The sequence below is a fragment of the Microtus oregoni genome, unplaced genomic scaffold (genome assembly GCF_018167655.1).
Source record: "Microtus oregoni isolate MIOR12 unplaced genomic scaffold, Mior012 000060F_007, whole genome shotgun sequence".
Classification (NCBI taxonomy): Eukaryota; Metazoa; Chordata; class Mammalia; order Rodentia; family Cricetidae; genus Microtus; species Microtus oregoni.
In genome coordinates this window covers 156,213-174,190 of record NW_024543842.1, presented here as the reverse complement: position 1 = coordinate 174,190, position 17,978 = coordinate 156,213, and the positions used below count along the sequence as shown (strand labels likewise).

Genomic DNA, 17,978 nt, shown 5'->3' with positions numbered 1-17,978 from the left:
CATGTACCTCAGCAAAGGGGAAGTAGAGAAAGGAAGACCCGAGAGCCAGCCAGTCTAGTGAAATTCGGGAGTTCCAGATTCAGGGGGAGATCCTGTCTCCAAAAATAAGATGGAGAGTGATTATGAACATTCTGTGTTGACCTCTGGCCTCCATGTGTACATAGGTGGACACACATGAACACATACAATATCTGATATAACTGTCAAATTGTGAATACTATGTGTAAAATACAGAGGCCATAAAGGAAAGATAATGTGGCGTGAACATGACCAAAATATGTTGCATACATGTGTAGAAATGTCATAGTAAAACCCCATGGTTTGGGTAATTGATAACATGATAATAAATAAAAGACTAGAAAGTATACAGTACTTACATGGTCTATGGGTAGTTTCATAAGCAAAGGTAAATACTTAGAAGTAGCCTTTTCAGGAGATTTTTGGTCCCCATTCTTTCACATACTGGGCAGTCCATTCTTGACTTAATACTTTTGTTAGAACTCTTGGCTTTTGAGGCAAAAAATCTGGTCTGAAATGTACCACTTCTTTTTCTTTCTTTGAGAGAAAAGTACATATTATCTTATGAATAAGCATTCTGTTTATTCATCTGTTGTGTGTAGGAGGAGACTGTTCATTTCCTGGTTGCTCAGCCCTGAATAATCACACAGAAACTATATTAATTACAATACTATTTGGCCTATTAGCTCAGGTTTCTTATTAAGTAACTCTTACATCTTAAATTAAGCCATTTCTATTCATCTGTGTATCACCATGACCAAACCTGTGTTAGCATGTATCCTTTACGGTCATCCTACAGCACACAGAACAGCTTGCACAGTGAAGAATCCTGTAGAATCCTGTAGCTCCATACGTCAACGATGCCAAGATGGAGGGATGGTGGCTTAAAAGGCTAAGCCACCAATACTGCATTTTTCTCATCTTTAAATAACTTTAATAAGCATATAGGAACCCTCATTTAAAAAAAAAAACTCAAGCTAAACAGCTTTTATACAGTTTCTTTGCATATTTCCCAGTCCTTGTTTATGCAGGTCAAATCTTTAGGAAAGCATTCAACCATCTCAGTGGCTATCAGAACATATTGATCGCATGCATTTATTAAACATCCAGGTATGAAACACCACAGTTGGTAGCTCTCTGTGGCTATCTGGTACACAGTCAGCAGGAAGCTGCCATTTGCTGTGTTCCATGTTCTACACCCGGCCAGCCGACTGGGATGATGAGGTTGTGTCTGTTGGAAGCCAGAGCGTTGCTCTGCCCTCTGGCTCACTTTGAGAGCTGGTGATTCTGGGAGCTGGCAGTGCTATTTTTACCCTTCTCACTCAGCTGCATCCTGGGGGACAGGGATGCAGCGTCTCACTTCCTTTGGGCTGGCCACACTGGTGGAGAATGGGGTGGGAGGGTTATGTCAGTCAGACTAGAATCTGGACACTTCCCTTGCAGAGTTGCTGTGGCTCTGACAACCAGACCCCGCAATTTACAAAAATCACATTTCCATTTTAGATCTGTGTCTTTAATTAAATGGGTTATCTCTTCCTATAAAAACCTAACAATGTAAATAACATCTGAGTTTGACACAATGTGTTTACCCAGGCCTGAAGTTTCATTTGGAAGGAAACTGGGAACTGTGTTTTCCTTGTCATTATTCTAGGTATGATAGGGAGATACAATTTTATTTATTTATTTATTCATTTATTTATTATTTTTTATTTATTTATTTTTTGGGGGAGATACAATTTTAAACACTGACTTACCAGTTTCTTCTTGAAAAAGAGATGCAAAGTAGATCAAAGTGAAATAGAATTGAAAGGGTGTTAGTTTCTATGAACCATCTTGAGGAAGGTATTAGGAATGTGAAAGTTTCTTCACAAAGAACAAGAGTCAGATTCCATTTCAATGTTCTCCCTCTTTGTCCTTCCCCAACTCCACCATCCCTTCCCTCCTCCCCGTTCCTTCCTCCCCTTTCACACTCGCTCCTTCCCACCATGTTGGCAGTTTAGTCAGGAGATCTTGTCTATTTCCCCTTCCCAGGGGAACTCATGTATGTCTCTATTTGGGTCCTTCTTGTTACCTAGCTTCTCTGCGGTTGTGGACTATAGGCTGGTTATCCTTTGCTCTATGTCTAATATCCACTTATGAGTGAGTACAAACTGTGTTTATCTTTTTGGTCTGAGTTACCTCACTCAGGATGTTTTCTTCTAGTTTCATCTGTTTGCCTGCAAATAAGTCATTGTTTTTGTTTTTTTTAACCACTGAGTAGTAAGTACTCCATTGTGTAAATATACGACATTTTCTTTATTTATTCTTTGGTTGAGGGGCATCTAGGTTGTGGCTATTACAAATAATGTTGCTAAGAACATAGCTGAGCAAATTTTCTTGTTGTATGAGGAACATAGCTGAGCAAATTTTCTTGTTGTATGAGTGTGCATCTTTTGGGTATATGCCAAGAGTGATATTGCGGGTCTTGAGGTAGATTGATTCCCAATTTTCTGAGAAACTGCCATACTGATTTCCAAAGCAGCTGTACAAGTTTGCACTCCTACCAGCAATGAGTGTTCACCTTACTCCACATCTTCGCAAACATAGGCTGTCATCAGTTTTTGATGTTAGCCCTTTTGACAGGTATAAGATGGTATCTCAGAAGTGTTTTTTTGATTTGCATTTTCCTGATGGCCAAGAATGTTGAGCAATTCTTAAGTGTTTTTCAGCCATTTGAGCTTTCTCTGTTGAGAATTCTCTCTTTAGATCTGTACACAGTTTTTAAATTGGATTATTTGGTATTTGGCAGAACAAGGAAAGAGACTTTGATCAAAGAAGCCATCATGGAGTTAGTGAGACTTGGTTCTAGAGAAATTCCCAGGAATTACCAGGATGACCCCAGGTAAGACCCTAAGAAATAGTGGAGAGGGTACCTGAACTGGCCTTGCTCTGTAGTCAGATTGATGACTACTTGAATTGTGGACATAGAACCTTTATCCAGTAACTGATGGAAGCAGATGCAGAGACCCACAGCGGAGCACTGGGATGAGCACCTGGAGTTCAGACGAAGAGACAGAGGAGCAATAATACAAGCAAAGGGGTCAAGACCATGATGGGGACACCCTGAGTCAGTGGGAACTCACTGACTCTGGACTGAACTTGGCCCTCTGAATGTGAGTGACAGTTGGATGTTTTGGGCAGTTTGTGGAGCCACTGGCAGTGGGATCAGGATTTATCCCTAGTTCATGAACAGGCTTTTTGAAGCCCATTCCCTATGGAAGTATCCCTTGTCTAAATACAGGGGGAAGGCCTTGCTCCTGCCTCAACGTAATGTTACAGACATTTTTGACTACCCAATGGGAGGCCTTACTCTCTCTGAGGAGGGGCTGAGATGTCAGGTGGGGAAAAGGTGAGGTAGCTTGAGGGAGGGAGAACTGGGATTGGTATGCAAAATAAAAATAGATTGTTTTAAAAAATAAGTAAATAAGATTCCATTTCAATATAATAAAAGCTAGGTTTTTTTTTTAATTGTGTGAAACTGAACTTTTCTTGAAGGTCCTGGGTAAGTAGACATGTTGGTGACTGTGTGTCTAGAGTCTCAGTGTTGGATAGTTCTCTATCCATGAAGTTCACCATAAGTCTACATGTTAACAAGGTTTTTACATTCTGTGTTTGGTTACACAATCATGCATTTTCATAATTAGCTATTACACAAAAAGGAATGTTCAATTAGGGTGGCCTGTCTCTAGACAATGGCAAGATTTGTACTGATTTACGTAGGGATAAATTTTAACTCATTCTTAGGTGTTACATACCAATTATATCATTCAATGTTATAGTCTGTAAACCACCAAAGAAGACTGAGCTGATCTGGGTTTAAGTCAAGAGAAAGTTCTTAGTAATTGGCAGTGACAGCACTGGCTTTTTGCGATCCCAGTGTAGCACTGAGCCTTTCTTAGGGAGAACTTTTAAGCAAACACACACACACACACACACACACACACACACAAATAAATAAATAAACAAACATACCTAGGGTGACATATTTCAGTCATCAAGAAGTTAGCCAGAAGTAGAAATACAAAAGCCAAAAAACAAAGTTGGTACATTTAGAGACTTTCCAAGAACTATGGACTTTAATAGATTAGGTCTTTGCTTGCATTTTGGCAGAGAGTGTTGTCTACGTGCTGAGTTTTATGGTCTGAATGGCATGTCCATCATGGAGTCAGTTGTGCTAAGAGGGCTCTGTTACAAGAGCTCCCAGTAAAGATAAAATCATGAAGTTGTTGTTTCTAGACATTTAGTAGATATATGTTTCATTATCTACATAAACCGTTATCAATAAATAGAAAGTGAATACTAAAAAAAATTGTTCCCACAGAGACCATAACAACTGTTAAAAAGTGACCTGGAAAATTTTTAAATTTTTTCCATAAAATCAAACACAATAGTCAATGAATTAAAAAACCTAGCAACTGTTTTTCAACCAAGATTTATGATGTTGTTATTGTGTTTAAAATAAAAGTAACTAACCTCTATGTTCTACACAGAAATAATCCCTTTTGAATAGCTGTCTATGAGGAATTTAAATGGACTTATATTTAGGGTTGGAACATGTGTGCACATATCTTGAGTCTGTCCCCATTCCAACAGCTGTCTGGAGATCTTGTTTGGAACACACTAGTTTTCAAACATCCACTTTAAACACTAGAGTGTGTTGAGTGAGTGTTTTATCTGTAGTACAGAAAAATGTAAATAACCCCCCAAGACCTATTCTTCCTTAACTGTTGACACTCAGGTGCCCATGCTTCAGCAGCTATCAGAATAAGGTGACGTCAGATCTAATTACATCACAATCACCTGGTCTTTTTATAAGTTACTAAATTTACACGGATAAGAGGTGCTACTAAAACACACACACACACACACACACACGAGAAAAAGAGACAGACAGACAGACAGACAGAGACAGGGACTGCTTCACCAATATCCAACATCCTTCATCCAGAATGGTTTTTTTGCAGAGATGAAGCCCAGTGGTGAAGCACCTGCCTCATACTGCAAAGTCCTGAATTTTAGCCTAAACTCTGCGAATGAAAGGAAACCAAAGGAAACTGGTGCAAGCCAGATCAGACCGGCCTGGTGCCTAACTGATTAAGCCAATCAGAACAATGCCTCACATTTAAAGGAACCATGCAGATGTTCTAATTTTTCCATATATGTGAGAGAGATTTTTTTCTCCAGCTCCTTCTTCTCTCTCTCCCTCCACTCTCACCTCCCTCTCTCCTTATATTTCCTTCCTTTTTCCTTTTCCCTGGGAATGAACCCAGGGCCTTGGGTCCTCTAGGCAAGGGCTCTACCACTGAGCTGCTTCTTGACTATTTATTTGTTTGTTTGTTTTTGAGACAGAATCTTAAGATATAGCTCAGCCTAGCCTCAAACTCCCTGTGCAGTTCTGGCTGGTTTCAAACTTGAAACCCTCCAGCCTCTATCTGCTCCTTTATGCTGGGATTAGCGAGAGGTCTGTGCCACAGTGCCTGGTTCCTCATGATCCATCCTTTTAATCATAGTAACACACCAGTAAATATGTGTAAGTATGTAGCATGTTGCTATGGATTTGAACAGAACCTAGAATGAGTATTTGCTTGCACATTCTAAGAACTTATTTTCAAGTCCTGGTTGGGCAGGGGCGGGAGTGGGGCGCTTCAGAGTGTTCTGCTGTGTGTTTCGTTGTGTAGACAAAGCCTTTGAAAACGCCGGTTGGATCCTTGACTTCTGTGCTTCCTTGATGAATTGTCCTTTAAGTGACAAAGAACACTGCCATCTTACCTTAGAAAAATGGCATATAATGCAGAACAAAATTAGCTCCAGAGACGTGTGTAATAGGAAAAAGGAGAGCACTTACAGTTAACATTTAGATAATGCAAAATAATTAGCTCCATTGGAAAGTTTTTACTTAACTGTAAGTGCCAGAGTAGTCATTTGTGGTCTTAATTAACAGGCCAAGATATGACTCTATGAAACATGGATTTTAAAGCCTAATCAAATGGGTGGTGTATTTTCCCACGGGCTCCTACTAAGAAAGCTTAGCAATAGGCTAGCCGCGTGCTCCTATTGTCTCTGCGAGGAAAGAACTTACCTGCAGAGCGGCAGTCATTCACTCCCTGCTGCAGCTCGGAATAGACAAATCTCCCCCTCTGTGAAGTAAGGTCTGAGTCTAAAGGGCTTTTCTCCTGCTAGGATTATTAATTGTTGGGGAAGGCAGATGTCTACAATACTCTGATCGTAATTTCACACCAGATGGGAAGCACAACTAGGGTTTCTGGTTTTTTGAAAATTTCCCCTTGGTTCTTTTGATAGTAACAATGGCTGGCAAAGATGACCCAATGTGGTTCTTATTCCATGTCAAGCACCCCCTGGCTCCGATGAACACTGCTCCTGTAAAGGATTTCTCCTCCTCAAGGCCCACGGGCGGATCACGGGCAATCGAGAGGAAAAGCAAGCATGGAGAGCTACAACTTGATTTGGATTTTCTGTCTTGTCTGCAGCTAAGAGTGAAGATCTACTTCGCCCACCTTTGCCAGCTCTCTGAAGATGCCGTGTTCTCTGCGGTTTGTTTATAGGTAGCCCCTGGCTTCTGATGTCTAGTGGATGCCCTTGCTGCGGGCCATCTGCTTTCCATGACCCGGTTACCCTCACTAGGTGCGAAAGGGTTTTGGTAGATTCTTTAGAACTGTCTATAGGGGAAAGCATGCTATCTCCAAATAAAGCTATTTTACTTCTTCCCCAATCTCTACACCTTCTATTTGTGTGAGATTCACTAGCTATGGCTCCAGTGATGAGAAGGAAGCTCTGGCTTTGTTCTCAGACTTCAGGGAAAGTATCCAAGCCCTTGGCCCTACGCGGAAGCTCACTGGAGGCCTTCTGCAGTGTTCTCTGTGAAGAAGTTTTCTCTATTGCTAGGTTTTTGAGAGTTTAAAAACAATGATAATGCTCCTGGAGAGTATTTGATCAAATGTTATTTCTCCATTAACTAGCACTATGTGATTACTTTTTCCTCCTGTGGTTACAGTGATGCCATTGCATTTGAATTTGGATGTGTTGTATGTCTAGATGGATTTCGGGTTAGCGGCTAGGCTGGCTCTAGAACCTGCTGGTCAGCTAATCTAGCGACCAAGTTGAAATCCAGATTTCATAATTCTATCTCAATGACTTCATTGGGAAGCGTGTCATACACCCAGCATCCACCACTGATGCTTGGGTTCTTGATGATGTCACAGAAACTCTGGCTCATGCAGGAACAGTGTGGAGACATAGTAAAGGGGCCAATCAGGGCCTCCATGCCTTTTAGGTTCAGGGTGACTTCGCACACAGCAGGCAGCATTCAAACCTCACTTCCTACCATGAGAGCAGAGAAAATGGCCTGTTATTGCTTTAAGCGGGACACTGTTTCATTTAGTAAATGCGAATTTCCCCCATTTCAGACGCAGCTCAATATTCCGCTCATGATAAATGGAAAACAGCCGTTGTGCTCTGGTGTTTCAGCAACAAGTGGAACTTATCACAGCATCCTGTAAGGAGAGGTTTAATTTCGTTTCAAGGAACTTATTTCATGGCCACACTTGAAACCCTGATGGACGACAGGAATGTCAAAATCCCCAGGGGATCATTTTCAGAAGAGAATTTCCATCTAGAAAGACAAATTTCAAGCGGGGCGAGACCTGCTACTCTCGCCTTCCTTCATTTGGAAGTCAAACACTCTATGGTTTTTAACTTCTGTTGCTTTTGTATTTATGAGTTTGTACGAACTCCTGACTTCAAATAAGACCTGTTCACCGTGAGATTTCGGAACCCTTACCACACCTGCCACATTGACCATGCATGGAGGATTCAAAAGGCAGATACTCATCCTAGGCTGGGTTGTTTGGATTCAGTCGCTGTGAATCCAGACCCTACCCATCTCCCTGGGTAGACTTGGTGGTGATTAATCCCTTACCGTGTCTGCTTTGGAGGGTTTGGGGGATGCGGGTCAGTGGTCCAGTGCTTATCTCTCCTGAAAGGGGCTGGGTCTGAGCCCCAACACCACACTCACCAAGGAAAGGAAAACGGTCACAGGACTCTTACTCCCTGTTCACTACTGTTTTGACCCCAGAAGCCATCATCTATTTTCGTGGGTTTTTTATCAATAAATAAATTGATAAAATATCTGGCCACTTTTCATCAGGAACATCCTTATCAGTAAGCACGAGTGTGTCACAGGAACTGGTGATGTAACAAACAGGTCTGTCATGGATCCTGCTGACAGGGACCTCAGTCTGTTGAGAGGCTCAGATGAGTGGTTCTTATGCCATATATCAAGGTGGGTGACGCAGGCCAGGCACTGACAATGCACAGGGCAGGAATGTTTACATGGGACTGGGTAGGTCAGAATGCTTCTTCGGTGTCTCAGGGATGGGGGTAGGCAGTAATGAAGCCATGGGAAGATGGGAGAACATAGCAAAAGAATTCCAGCAACAAGGAGCCTAGAAGAAGAGGGCAACAGGGTAACAAGTTGGTAGGAAATGTCGCTTGAGAAGGGAGAGAGGAGAGTGGAGAGAACAGAGGCTGAGATGTTAGTGGGCTAGTAACAGACCTGCCCACTGCATGAGGAAACCAGACAGCAATGTACCTAAAGTTATGATCATCAAACACTTTACATGTTACCATGTATCCAACAACTCAAATTAAGGATTCCTATAGTAAATTAATTTGGGAACTAAGTGTATAAAGCTACCACCCAATATTGATACATCTTTTTATTGAAATATCAGAACTGCAAGCTGGTTTTTCCCTTAACAGCAACTCAAATCTCACATCCCTGAATTCCTTTGAAGTGTTAAGTATATACATATAACTTTTACTCTTTCTTTATATGCTAATCTTCTTCTTGAAGATATTTTTATATTACTAACTGTCCAGAATATTTTCTAAAAGTAGATAGATATAACCTATGCATTTATATTAAAAGTAATTCATGCCTCACTTGAATTTTCTCACATTTTTCCATTTTAATTCTTTGAGAGTTTCACACAGTATATAATGAATTGTAGTCATTTTAATGTCCTCTCTGTCACCCTGCTCTGTTAAAACCCTTCTTCCCAACATTTACATTTTATTTACGTGTGTGTGTGTGTGTGTGTGTGTGTATGAGAGAGAGAGAGAGAGAGAGAGAGAGAGAGAGAGAGAGAGTAACCCACAGAGTTTACTTAGGAGTGCTTGCCTAAGCATGGTGGGAGGCTATTTACTGGAACACGGCAATTTATCAATGGCTAAATTTAAGCCTGACATTTCAATCCATATCTTCATAAGGAGTACTCTTCAGTAAAGACAGAGTCCCTCAGAAAAGAGACTACACTTAAGTTTCTTAAATTAAAGCATAGTTAGAAGAATAGCCTCATGGCTAGCTCATAATTCTTCACTGCTGCATGAATAGCCACTCGTACTTTAGATGGATGAGACGTATACAAAGCTATTTGAACTATACCTTCTGCATCCACATAGTATTTTCCTCCAACATAAAGGTTCGATTTACACACACACACAAATGTGCATCTTGAGGGATCTTGCATGCTTTATTGGGCCATATATCATGACGAACATCTGGATCCCCTGGCTTCCTGAAGGAAGGATGTGAATTGAAGAGAAGCAGGTAAAGTGAGCTTGCACTTCCATGCTCCAGCAATCTTCAAACAGAAATCAAGCAGGGTGATGAGGCTGGGACAGATATCTCATCAAATTACCAAGCGTTAGAAAGTGTGACGGGATGGAGTTTGTTACCTGCTTGCCTCCTTTGGGCATGGAGAGAATTTATTGCTTAGCTTCCACATAGGCCATAGCAGCTACAAACAATATGAAAAAAAAATCTTAAAATTGGACAAAATGTTAAGAGTGAAAAGATTGAAGTTCCCCAGGATGCTGTGTATATACAAGATTTCAATAGCCTTCTGTCAAAACTTGAAAGAAAACGTATTTTCAATTTTAATTTTTTAATTAAACTAAATATGCAACACACACAAAACAGGCCAACTCTTTACTTGACTAGACATTTCTCATCTTCCACAACATTCAGTAGCTTTTTAATACCAAGCCAATTATATTATATTTAAATATTTTGATTATTTGTAGACGGTTTTCTAGCAACATAATTACCTTTTTCCCTCCATCAGAAATCTGCAATAAATTACTCTTTCAACCTAAGATTTTACACTAGCAAGACAGATGAGGTTTAAAGCATAAAAGCAAATGCTTCTCTTGTTCTTCAAGGGAAGCAAAAAGATGATCTGCCATTTCGAATGATGCCTTTCTGGAAGCCATGTAGCCTTCTTCAACATTACAGCGATAATTGCACAAGAAGGCTAGGTTAGTCTTCTTCTGTCTCACCCTGAGTCCCCTAAAACATCCTAATGATATCCTGTTGAGGTTAACATCAAGTCTTTGAAAAGGATGTAGACATAAGAAGTTAGAAAGGAATTTATGCTCTAATTCACAGACCATCCGTCTGACCCTCCCCCGAGGGACTAGTAGGGAATTACGTATTAACAGCATTCTTTTCATCTCATATTCTAAAAGACCAGCATCTGAAAGGGAATGAATGGGCAATGAGCAGCAACCTGACAAACCACACCAAGCCTTAAAATGAGCTTTCATTGAGCACTTTTCCATTGACCTAATCACCACAGGACGTGAAAGAAAATCTCAGTTGTCAAGAGGTAGATGAGTCCCCTTTTCAGAGGGGAAAGCAAGGCACTGAGATGCTTTGTGGTCGGCTCCACAATGTTCAGAGGCAGCAGCATCAACTCAGAGGCAAGAGGACCTGACTACAGTTATGCACGCCATGGCCAATGCACGGCAGTGGAAGAACAAGGAGAACGTTGGTCCCCTCCTGTAGCCTGTGCTCCATCTTGACATATGACGTGCAGAGCTGATAGAAAGGTTGGAACTCCATTTTAAAGTGGGTGGCTTGTGTGTTCTCCAACATCAAGCCCAAGAGATCAACACAAGGAATGGTTACTGATAGTGACTTCCTCAGCCTCGGGAATGTAGAGTATGTTGACACAAGATAGAAGGTACAAGATCAAGACATGGAAAGCACAATTAAAGGGAAGTTAATACATCACTGAAAATCACAACTTCAGCTTGATGTAATGCCCTCCAAAGACATATTTATGAACACAGTTAAAAAGAAATTATCAAACACTTGGATTTGAAAATCAGAGAACATCTGTATGCTGATGTAAGCGTTCACTTGCCTTTACCCAAGGAATCAGCATATCATACAAGATGGTTCTCTCCTTAGAATACAAAATATATTATTATATACTGTACATAATTTCCCATGTTCCCCAAATACATTAAACAGTAGAGAAAATGCAATTCTTCCTCCTAGCAGCGGTATTAGTCAAACAAACAACGTGGCCAGAGTAGAGATACGTTGGTGGGGGATGATTTGTGTGATGTGTGAGAAAATAAACAACCATAGTGTCCGTTAGGCTCATAACGACGTCCATCGATGCCAGCACCCACTACTGTGCAAGTAGCCAGTATATTAGTGATACGCTGATGTAGATGGCACCCAACACGATCCAGTTTATTCTTGTGATTGGTGACCCACGGTTACCTGTCACATGGAGGACGGCTTTGGAAGACAGGGTGCCACTAGAGTTTTGGGCTTGAGCCACATAGAGGCCAGCATCTGCCTCACATACCTTTGGGATGAACACCGAGTGCTTTGTGTCCTTGTGCAACACCTCTAAGTGTCCGTCGGCACACAGTGGCTGGCCCTTCTTGAACCTAAAGCAGAGAGTCAGGCTTAAGTCATGGCCACTTCGTGATTCCATCATTTCCAAGTTCTCGTACTTATTGCAGCCAGGCCCATGCCCACTGCACTATTCTCTAGTATTAGCAGGAATCGTCTAGCTACAATAGATGCCAAATGAAACTGCTTAGCAACCTGTAGCCAGAAAATTACATTGATTGACTCAGAGCTTGTTTTTAAAAGTTCCATGATAGCATTTAACAGAATATCATAGATGAAAATTCATACATCCATTTATTCTTTCAAACAGACACACACACACACACACACACACACACACAGATACACGGAGCAGACCATCTGATCATGCTGGGTCACATTTGCTCGTGGCAACAGTGTGTGTGTGTGTGTGTGTGTGTGTGTGTGTGTGTGTGTGAAGTGGCACACACACATCCAGCCTGCTTCACCCTATCTGCAGCTTGTAGCTGCAGCTGTGCCTTCTGCTTGGCGTCTGCACAGGAGTGAGGATCATCTGCCCTCGGTGCTCATACAGCACAGTCTCCCAGCAGGAGAAATGCACAGTGTGCAGAAAGGACCTTCACACCACTCCCACTGAAAGAAGCTCTTTTCATTGGTGAACTAGGTTCATTCAAAGACAATGGCTTCCCCTTATAAAAGGCATTTATGACATTACCTCTCGACTATAAATGACCTATTTCTAAAATTCCTCTCTCTACAGGAACACTTACCTGGATCGTTTTAGGCAGCAAATAATTGATACACTCCACATGCATGCCTTTATAAACACTTTCTTCCTTATGGGAACTGATGAGAAACACATGCCAAGGGTCTATGTAAGTGTGTGTGTGTGTGTGTGTGTGTGTGTGTCTGTGTGTGTGTGTGTGTCTGTGTGTGTGTGTGTGTGTCTGTGTGTGTGTGATGTGTGTATGTAGAGACCAGATGCTGATGTCAGGTGTCCTCCTTTACCACGCTGCATTTTATCATCTGAGCCAGGGTCTTCCCCCATGAGCTCATGGGTTCAGCTACTTGTCTCCATCACCCCAGGACTGAGATCTCGGGGGCTCTTCACTGTACCCAGCTACTACCATGAGATCAGGTCCTCATGTTTGATTCTGTCCCTAAAGCCAGTTTTTTGTTCACACTGCCTAAGTGATACTTTTGCTCTCCAGAGTGTCCTGAGCGCACAGCTCCCTTGTAGTCTGTCAGGTGCTCACTGAGCACACCTCTGACTGATGGGAAAATGGACTTACATTTTGTAATCATTCTTCAATAACACATATGTTGCCACAATTCTTCAGCCATCTGTACTAACCCTAATGAAGCTACTTGTTTGTATTGAGAAAAATAAGAAACACCTTAGGCGTCTTTCTTTGGGGTGAACTAATATTTAATTATGAGGTAAATACCCGTTGAATCCATAAATACAAAAGTATTGATGTGTAAAAACTATGCAATCGTAAAAATAAGAAAACAAAAAGTGCTAATTTCTGCACTTACACATGCGCAGATTTAGTATTTGAATGCCAAAGTTTTCTCGTAAATTCTTTAAATAGTTGGGTCACAAGTCAACTACCACCAATGGGACATGCAAAAATAAAACAACTTTTACCAAAAATTCCTGATAAATAAAATACAGTACAAGTCTAAACTCGCTGTTACCTGTTAGTTTGTTCTCAGATGACTCTGTCTGGGGATGGAGATTTTGTTAAGGCTTTAAAAAGTAGCCCCCACAGAAAAACTACAACTACTTTGTTGTTCGTGGTGAGTGGGTCAGACTCTTGACTGTGCAGTTTATTTTTACCAAGACAAAAAGGCAACAACGTCTCCAGAGTGAGGTCACATTGCTCACAGCTCAATGACTACATCACTTTAAGAAATGAGTTTATTATCAACCACCTGGTAACTACAAAAGAAGTAGTTCACCTTTCATAGTAAATATATTTATAAAAAGGAACCTTAGCAAAACAAATATCACCAAGGCGGCACCGTGGTTCTGTTGGGAAGATGAAATGAACAGATAAAAAGGAAAAGAATAAACTTAGAGTTTCTTAGGCTTTTTAGGGTGTTAAACCAAGAAAATGCTATACCAATGTCAAAACAGACAATAGGGTTGGTATTTTGAGACCTCATTATTAGAAAGGAGGAATGTTAAATGGAAAGAAGAACCAAACAAAAATCAATATCCATGCTTCTGGAGGCTGTTAAATCCTTCTCTGAAATGGTTACTCCCCTCCTCCTCCCCCGCCCCTGCCAAGGGTACTAAAGGGCTTTAAGTTAAGTAAAAGTTGAGGTGTGCCGTGAGATCAAACCATGCAGAATTGGGTGTCAGGAGTGTTAGGCAGCCAGCCCTGAACCTTTAGGTTAGTCCACACATTACAAGGTGCACTCAACAGTCATTAGTTCCATCTACGGTTTCTCGTTATAGGCTACCCACCACGTCAGCGTAGGCTCTGGGAATCCTGTTACTTCGACTTCCAAAGTCACCGGGGAACCTTCCGTGACAGTTACATTGGACAGCAACCTGGAGAAATGAGGTGCCTGGCCAGCGAGGCTGACCACGCTGTTCCCGGCAGATGAGTGTTTCCTGTCTCCTTGGGGACCCGCTTGCCTCCTGCTGGTGTCTGACTGAGAGCCCAGGCCAGGGGATGCATCAGGGGGATCATGCAGCCTGTCTTGGGTTTTAGTGACATTAGAATCAGCATGCACTTTCTCCTGGGTCTCTAGAGAGCTCTCCCGAGCCTGGGAGCCTTGCTGTAAAGCTGTGGCATGCACTTCCTGGGGCATGCTCGTCGGACATTTCACATTGGTGCTACTCATCTCTACCGATCCTTTGGAGGTTAATGAGGTTCCGGCTTTGAATTGGGGGTAGGGCCTCTTCAAGTGAGTTGTAAATGTGTCTTTCCTATTAGGGCACCCATCAGCAAAAGCAACGGGTGGTGGAAGAACAGATTCCTGGGACTGCCCTAGAACACCAGTCCCTGTGTGTGTCCTATAGCTGCCGATGTGGAGCATGGGGGCTGCAGAGCTGGCAAGTTCTTCCACCTCCATGTCGGATGGTGCCAGAGGGGACTCCGGGCTCATCGGCAGTGGAGGCAAGGAGATGTCATCAGATGAGATACACTCAGACTCCTCTCCAGACAGCATGTCTTCCAGCATCAGACCCTGGGCACCACCCTCTTTTTCAGGCAAGGACTGTCTCAAGTCCATGGGAAGCCCATGCTCCAATCTTCCGTTTATGTCCAAGGTATCTGCTCCTCGCACCTGCCCCTTCAAAGGAGAAAAGCCAAAGTTTCATTAGGTGTGCACAATTCTGTTCCCAGCTTCCCATTAGTGATGCCCTGAATGAGATGAAAATATGTGATATGCTAAGCCCTAAGATGGAATACGAGTCCCTGAATTCCAAACGTCTGTTTGCAAACAGTTCATCCCCATGACCAAAGTATCCAAGCTGCCCTGAGTGAAATGAGATCCTCTTAACAGACATAGGGAAATTCTCTCTTGACCCAATCTGTATTCAGTTCCTATTTCTCTCCAGTTATCTTAAGAGAGATACTAAAGTGTGTTTATCGAATAAAGGCCTCCTGGGAGCATAGTAAATCGTGTCTAAGATGCCAACCGAGAATTACCCACAGAGGAATCATCTCAGCAAGCAAACTAAGGTGCGTTTTATGTAAATGTTCTTCTCTCACCAAGTCCATTTGGCTCTTGGCCCTTCTGCTTTTGTGATCAACATGGGCATGGGCAGGTGGTTTTCCAGTCATCGTGAAACGTCGCAATCACTGCTTTTAAAGCTCACTGAGGCTTAGTTTAGGATCCTAGAGCTGTACAGTTTTCATTTATGAAGGAGGTATCTAAGCATGTACAGGCACTGGCCATCTCTTCTAGTTTTCCCAGCATGAAATCATTGTTTCTATAAGACACTTGTCTCATTGTGATGATTTCTGGAAAAAATAGCTGGGAAATTCTGCTCCGACTTGCTAAACAGAACTCCGTTCTAAGTTGGCTTTTCTTCTTCCTTCTGCTGCTCTTTGTCTCCTCGCTAACGCTCTTTCCCACCATCTAGACAGATGTATTAGCTGTTTGGTGTTTTTGTTTGTTTTGCTGTCTATATGCTATGTATATGATTATATATGTGTGTATACTCACTTGTGTGCATATGTGTGTGGAGGTCAGATGTCCACATTGGCTGTCTTCCTCAGCTGTTGTTGCTGTTATTACTACTGTTATTATTATCACTAGTACTAATAATATTATTTTATTTGATACTTGCAGTGCACCAATTCCAAACTAGCTGGTCAACAAACCTTAATGGTTCTGCTGTCTCCATCTCCTCAGAGCTGGTATCACGGGCACAAACTAGTACTCAAGAGCTGGTATTACAGGCACAAACTAGTACTCAAGAGCTGGTATTACAGGCACAAACTAGTACTTAAGAGCTGGTATTACAGGCACAAACTAGTACTCAAGAGCTGGTATCACGAGCACAAACTAGTACTCAAGAGCTGGTATTACAGGCACAAACTAGTACTCAAGAGCTGGTATTACAGGCACAAACTAGTACTCAAGAGCTGGTATCACAGGCACACACTAGTCCTCAGAACTGCTATTACGGGCACAAACTAGCACTCAGCTTTTTACACAGTTAAGAATCAGAACAAGTCCTTATGATGCGTGGCAAAGACTTTACTGACAGAACCTCCCCAGCTCCCCGCTTTCGGTTTTGAAATCTTCTATGGATACTTTTCCTCTAAAGATCTCTTGCCATTTATATCTCTAATGGCAAAAAGACTTTTAGTTGATTCCCTGCCAACACCCTGGTTCACATGTCTGGTGTGACGGACGGCTCAACTTTAATTTGCTTTAATCTGCACAGCTTGGCACCCTCACTTGGGTTTACAATCACTGTCTGTGGACAGGGCCCATTCTGGAAAGGAATATAGTACTGTAGACCCATCAACCTAAGTACACTGCACAGGGAGACGTGTGTCCCATGCATTTACAGAATGACTCTGCATTCCAGAAGACCCTACAGCAGGTGTTCTTACTTTAGGAAAAGTAAGACTTAGAGGCGTTCATAGAGCATTCTGTATGAAGGACATTTGAGAGGAAGACCCATGGAAGGTTTGTGGGCAGATCAAAGGGAACCTGAGACCTTTGGACAGGTGGCCTGACATGGGAAAGGAAGAAAGCAGACAAGAGAACACTTTGCTCTTCTGAGTTTTCAAAGGCATCTGTCTCCATAGTGCCTAGCACCTCCCCGATGATCCGATGGGAAGAACCAGGGGCTGTCCTCCCAGCCTGTAAGAGCACTCCACTGAACTGTTCGGAAGAGAGGCACTTCCACCCTGTTGGTTATTAAGTCTTCACGTGAACAGCAGGCTAGACAGCATGGGCACCCATGGCACCATGACAAACAGGTCGTGGTTACGATCCAGTTCCTTGGAAAGCCCACGGGTCTTGCAGAAGAGGCATTTTTCTGAAATTCAAACTGCCTAGGCACTTCTGGTACTAGTTTCTGGTATTTTGGAGGGAAATACATTTAATGTCTCTTTGCCTCAGTTTCCTCAATGGTAACATAAGATTTGAGCAGATGATTGTTAAATCCCTCTCAGCACTAAATTCTATACCTCTAAATGCTGGTGTCCAGTGCCTTCGTCATCTACCGAATAGTTCCACGACTTCAGGCAAGTCTTTTAATCCTCTGGGCTGCCATTTAACCTTAGGAGTTTTAGGATATTGCGGTGGATTTAGCTCCAGCACCCAGCCTGGGGATAAAGCGCCAGCACTAATCTGTTAGCTGTGATGCATACATCGTACCGGTGGGCTCGTCTAATGCCGTCTGCGGCATTTGGGGGTCAGGATAAACGAGAAGCACTTGGCTGTCTCTAGGAGAAAGCTCCTGTGATAAAGATGTTTTGGTAATTAGTCAGCAGGACTGTTTTTTTTTTTTCCCCCAACTCAAATACTTTTCTGAGGAAGACTCGGTATTTAAGGGTTTGGGGACTGAGAACAGTGGTTCAGGGTTTCTTGGGGAAGCGGGGGGGGGGGGGCTTCCTGTTATCTGACCACTGGAGGTTTCGGAGAATCATTACATCTGACCTAGATGCATATAGCAGAGACAATAAGGGTCTAAGTGTGATTGAGCTGCTTGAAAATGAAAATGAAA

At 42.3% G+C, this 17,978-nt stretch overlaps 1 protein-coding gene across 2 annotated transcripts in view; it reads right to left on the bottom strand.

Annotated features, from left to right (window-relative positions):
- Positions 1–9,203: 9,203 nt before the first annotated feature.
- Positions 9,204–17,978, bottom strand: part of LOC121439149 (coiled-coil domain-containing protein 141-like) — a 145,434-nt gene continuing 136,659 nt past the window's right edge. Inside the window, exons 23-26 of one of the 2 annotated variants that reach the window (XM_041639650.1) lie at positions 14,247–15,079; positions 11,742–11,826; positions 9,814–9,875; positions 9,204–9,719 (exon numbers count right to left, since the gene is read on the bottom strand). In XM_041639650.1, coding sequence (XP_041495584.1) covers positions 9,515–9,719; positions 9,814–9,875; positions 11,742–11,826; positions 14,247–15,079 — 1,185 coding nt within the window. In that variant the 3' untranslated portion in view covers positions 9,204–9,514. Of the gene's footprint in view, positions 9,720–9,813; positions 9,876–9,990; positions 11,827–14,246; positions 15,080–17,978 lie in introns of those variants that run through there. The other variant, XM_041639651.1, reaches the window with a different exon arrangement.